Raw genomic sequence first — 5,211 nt, forward strand, 5'->3', positions numbered from 1 at the left:
GATGTGATGCAGGTTTAGACCGTCTCCAGTCAGCGAGCAGAGGTCTGGTAGGAACACCTCTTATTGACTCTTGAAACTTACAGACTTCAGCTACAACAAACAAACTTCTTCTTGCAGTAGAGGAGTCGCCCCCTGCTGGCTGTTAGACAGAATGTCGCTGTGTTTTTTTCAGACCTCGAGGCCACGTCCATTTCACAGTCGACGGTCATTTTATGATGTAGAAAAAGAATTTAGGGGGCATCACAACCACTTTATTTGTCATGAAGAGTACTTTGAATCGTATGAAAAAGGCTTTCTGTTGCTCAGACGGATGAAAAAACAAGCCCTGATGACATTACCAGGGTTATTTTGATTTTTAACACAAACCCTGCATTGCAAACCACAGAAGTTGAGTTTTTGAAGGTTGTGATGATTTACCAGACATGGAAGACTGAAAAAAGAGTTCTTTTTAAAAAAAACTGGTCCACATCAGGAACTAAAAGTCAGGATATTGCTGCCTCTGTCTCACTCAAAAGCAGTGGTGGAAGAAGCATTCGGCCCTTGGTGCCGAGTTTTAACTACAGTTAATTCCCTTTCAGGTGATGCCCAGAAGGAGTGGCCAGGTGCAGCTGCTCTGCTCACGAGGCGGTTAAAGAGCCGAGCCAACCTGATCAGAGCTGTGTGGCGTTTGTAGTGTTGGGTGGCGACTGTGCGGTCGTTGTGCCGTTTGGTAATCGTAGGATCGGCGTCGTTTTCAGGAAGCTCGCTCTAATTTGCATTCCTGTTGTCGTTTGTTTGTAAAATAAACCTGACCTTTTGTTGAACAATCAGTTTCCTGGTCCCTTTAACCCGGTTTTTGTTTTGATCTTGTTACTCCCGTCGCTCACGGGGACGTAACATACTCGGGGGCTCGTCCGTTTCCTTTTACACGATCAGGAGATTTGATTAAAATTGTCTCGTTTTGTGCTCTGCTAAAGCAGCAATCCAGCAAAGTTAAAATATTCTGCTACAAGTCAAGGCAACGCATGAAAAGTCCCACTTTAGTAAAAAAATATCTAAGGATTTGTGGCAAAATATAGTTAAAGGATTAAAGTAAAAGTAGTGGTTTGGTGTTGGTCTCTATGACATCTTCAGATCGTTAACAGTGAAGCATCAGTGTGTCGGCAACAGGGACTAAATCTGAGGACTCCACAATGATTCATGGGAGAAGAAATATTCTCTAATCTTTGATTATTGGTGACAAATTCGATAATTTGACCATTTATTAAAATGAAACCATGCTAGACGTCAAAAGGTGGAGCTGGTTATAATTCATACAACACCCTAAACTGCTTTTAATGCAGTTTAATCTTTAGTTATGTGTTGTATTTTTGAAAACTTGTTGGACTATGCGTTGTGTAAAATCTTAAAAGTCACTAAAGTTGTGAGATAAATGAGTAGAAAGTTGAAAATTAGCCTCTGAAATGTAACGAAGCGGAACGATAGAGCAGCAGAAGATGGAAATAGATGAGTTAAGAACAAATACCTTGGCATCGTAGTTAAGTACAGAGATTCAGATACTTAATTCCATCAATGTTCAAATGTACTAATTGTACAAATTCTGTTTTAGTCTGGGGTGCATCTCTCAAGGAATCTAACCTTCGCCGACCAGCAGCGCCTGTGACTCGCGGCGCTGTAGGATGAGGGTGAACGTAGAGGTAACACAACAAGTCTGTTGTCTCAGCAATGTGTGTTATATATCAAAATCTATTTAACAACACAAGCAGACATCAGCCACCAGAAACCAGTCTTTTAAAAAGTTAAACGTTGCTTTGTTGCAGAAGTGATTCCCTGAGCAGACCTCTCACTGATCTGATGATGGAGCATTTGTGTGAATGAACTCACAGTGTGGTGAGCTGGCTCATGTTGGAGAAGGAGTCGTCGGACAGGGAGCTGATTTTATTGTTGCTCAGATCTCTGTGAAGGAAAAAGGTCACATACAGTCAATATACACACACATAGCAGCAGTAGTCGACACACTGCAACCTTCCTCCAGGTGCTTTGCTTTACCTCCCAGAGTGCTGGAGGGAGCCGATCACATTCGGAGTTGTGTTGATGCTAAACAAATTACATGAAGCTTATTGGAATGAGATGGAGTTTGTAAATTCACAGCGCAGTCTACAGCTCCCCCTGCTGGTCACACAGGAGTTTACCGGCAGACTTTGTGTGCAGCTCCTTTGCAACCACTACACTTTCAACACAACACGATTTAGGACTCACTCCTGCAACTATGAGGTTAAAGTGCTCAACTTTAAATCCACGACAGAAGCTCTCTATCAGACATGTGGCCCTTTTTGCATGTCGTTTCCTGGTTCTGGATGTGGTTTCTTTACTCTCTGCTAAGCTCGATGTGCAGCTCAGGCCACTTGGTATGTGGGCATTTCCACATGACCGGCCCAGAAATGTCCCCTGGTTACCTTGTCTTAATGCTTAAATTCCTCGCACTGCTTCATTGTCCTAAAAACGAGAGTGAGAGCGCATAAAGGAGCCGAGAGTCTTACACCGGGGTTGGTCCTGCACAGAGGAATTTCTGGCTCCCTCCAAAGAGATTTAAGAAAATCGCCAGCGCCAAAATGATTGAGAATAAACCGACCATGCTTACTGTCATGAATAGTCGCCCCCCAAAGGCCCATTGTGAGCCAGGAAAAAACCCTGCGCACTGTTCACTGCACCTACTTAAAGCTCGTCGTGCACTCGGAGAGGAATGTGCCCGAACAGAGACACAACAAAAAGTGTCAGTGTGGCTGCTTTGTACCGACAAAATAAAGAGAGAGAGCTCCTCGACTGAAGGAGGTGTTTTCAGAGAGAAAGTATAATCATTTTTTTTAATTATCAGTATCAGTATCAGGAACAGTGAAGTGGCTGATGAGTGTTTGGTCGAGTGTTTCTTACACAAGCTGCAGGTATTTGAAGGTGGCTAGCTCCTTAGGAACACTGGTGAACTGGTTACCATCCAGATACCTGACGTGACAAGACAAACACATTCTCTGCTGAGTGATAGTCCGTTAAGGATAATCTGGGATCCATTCTGCAGTAATACATCGCTGATAATCTCCAAGTGAATTCAATTATTTCACATGTGACACTAAAATCCCATAAACTGCCTGGTTACTGCAGAAAAACAACAACAACAGGAATATTTTTCTAATTAAATTTAAGTCTGTGTCTTACACTCAAACTGCAGCAGAAACTTCTTCCGCTAATAAGAAATTTACTGTTACAACATTCACTGAACTTAATTCAACTGCATTTGCCGTTAAGCATAATTTATGTATTTAATGACGTGATGAAGTTTCAGCAGCTCTTCTAACAAGAATGCTTGTTGCTTACACTGAAACAGCAACCACCCAATAACTCTTTAACTTCCAGACTCACAGTTCGGTGACGTTGCGCGGCAGCCCTCTGGGCAGAGCCTGCAGGTGTTTGTTGCTGCAGCGGACCACCGTGTCCATACAGGTGCACTGGCTCGGACACTGAGGACCCGGAACACAGCTGCTGTCCTCCAGCACAGAACCTCGACAGAGAGACAGGAGGGTTGGATTCACTCGTCTTCACTTTCATTTAACGAGTAGAAAACCTTTTTTTTGTGGTGCTCAGAAGGCATCGTAAGGTATGATAACATCACCAGAACATTGTCTACATCAGGGGTGTCGAACTCCGGTCCTCGAGGGTCGCAATCCTGCAGGTTTTAGATGTTTCCCTCTTGAATCAGGTGTGTTGGAAGAGGGAAACATGTAAAACATGCAGGATTGCGGCCCTCGAGGACCAGGATTGGACACTCCTGGTCTACATGCTTCTCTCTAAGTTGAGGCCTTTCGTATTCACATATTCTCGTGGATTAGTCGTAGCAGCTGCTTGAGTTCCTTGAAGATGTTCCACCTCTCATCCGAGAGGCTTCATCAGCTCTGACTGACTAGTTGGGAGTTCCAGATATCCTTAAGGAGCCATTAACACCTGAGTTTTAATTGGGGGTTTGTTGCTCCTCCCCCTCGTTATGTGAGTCGTTAGTGCTCCCCCTGCCACGGTGGTGCTCGTTAGGGTCTGGGTGTGGATGTGGTTTCATCTTCCTGGGGAGAGATCTTAGGACTGAACGGTAAACAGGTGAGAGGTGATGCCTCAGACCTCCACCTCTGATGAGGGATGGTCTTTCTAGTTTGACATAGATGGCTTCTTTCACCCCTCTCTCAAACCATCTGGCCAAAATCTGGACGTTCTTCAAATGAGTGTCCTTTGTCCTTAAGCTGCAGGTGGACTGCTGAGTCCTGTCCTGAGGAGCTTCAAGGAAGTCAAGCTACTACGATTAATCCACGAGAATAATCACGACCTGGATGACTGAGAAGCTTCACAGACATCTTGTATCAGCATGTTACACTTTTGAATTCTCTGCAGTAATTCCTGAGCTTCCTTTTAAGTTCATCTTTGAACATGTGTGCGTCATACCGTCCTCGCAGCGGAAATCGGGAACAGCTACGTCCTGCAGCGGGATCTCTCGGAGGAAGGCGGGGCCCTGGCAGCGAGGATTCCCCGTCACAATTCTCCGGCTTCTGAGCCACACCCCAAACCAGGACAGGCGGCAGTCGCAGTTAAAAGGATTGGCCAGGAGGTTTCTGATGGCCAGCCGAGATGGAGAGCAGGAGACAAAGAGGATGAAGGAGAAAGAAGTGTGACTGTGGCCCATGAGTCCTAAGAGCTAGACATGCACGGACTTAAATGATGCTGTGTGAGAGTTTGTAAGGGCTCCAATTATTACAAAAAAGAAAGGTGGGGAATGGGTCACATTATTGGAAATAGAGTCCCTGTTAGAGCCCTCATGCACTGGACAGTCCAACAGTGGCACAACCGTATGCACTTAGCTGGAGCAAACCCTGAAGCCTCTGAGTCGATAAGCATGGAGATTGGGAATGATATGCATGTATACGTGTGTGTGTGTGTGTGTGTGTGTGTGTGTGACTAACAGCGTGGACAGGTTCGGCAGGGTGTCGAAGGCTCCAGGCAGGATGGTGCTCAGCTGGTTGTCGTACAGGGAGAGCAGCCTGACGTTGGTCAGTCCCGTGAAGCTGCCGTTGTGGATGCAGCTGATCTTGTTGTTCCTCAGCATCCTACAAACACACAAACATTATGACGCTGTGTGGAGCTTATTACATGAAGCTTGGCCGTACTCTTTAAACATATATATATGTTTTTGCCTGGTTA

The 5,211-nt window shown here is 45.2% G+C and overlaps 1 protein-coding gene across 1 annotated transcript in view; it reads right to left on the reverse strand.

The window, feature by feature from the left end:
• LOC103359047 (slit homolog 1 protein) overlaps nt 1-5,211 on the reverse strand; it is a 95,798-nt gene that overhangs the window by 28,577 nt on the left and 62,010 nt on the right. Inside the window, exons 19-23 of the mRNA XM_008284228.1 lie at nt 4,974-5,117; nt 4,459-4,625; nt 3,394-3,532; nt 2,911-2,979; nt 1,864-1,935 (exon numbers count right to left, since the gene is read on the reverse strand). Coding sequence (XP_008282450.1) covers nt 1,864-1,935; nt 2,911-2,979; nt 3,394-3,532; nt 4,459-4,625; nt 4,974-5,117 — 591 coding nt within the window. The remainder of the gene's footprint in view (nt 1-1,863; nt 1,936-2,910; nt 2,980-3,393; nt 3,533-4,458; nt 4,626-4,973; nt 5,118-5,211) is intronic.

Source organism: Stegastes partitus, unplaced genomic scaffold (genome assembly GCF_000690725.1).
Source record: "Stegastes partitus isolate 25-593 unplaced genomic scaffold, Stegastes_partitus-1.0.2 Scaffold352, whole genome shotgun sequence".
Classification (NCBI taxonomy): Eukaryota; Metazoa; Chordata; class Actinopteri; family Pomacentridae; genus Stegastes; species Stegastes partitus.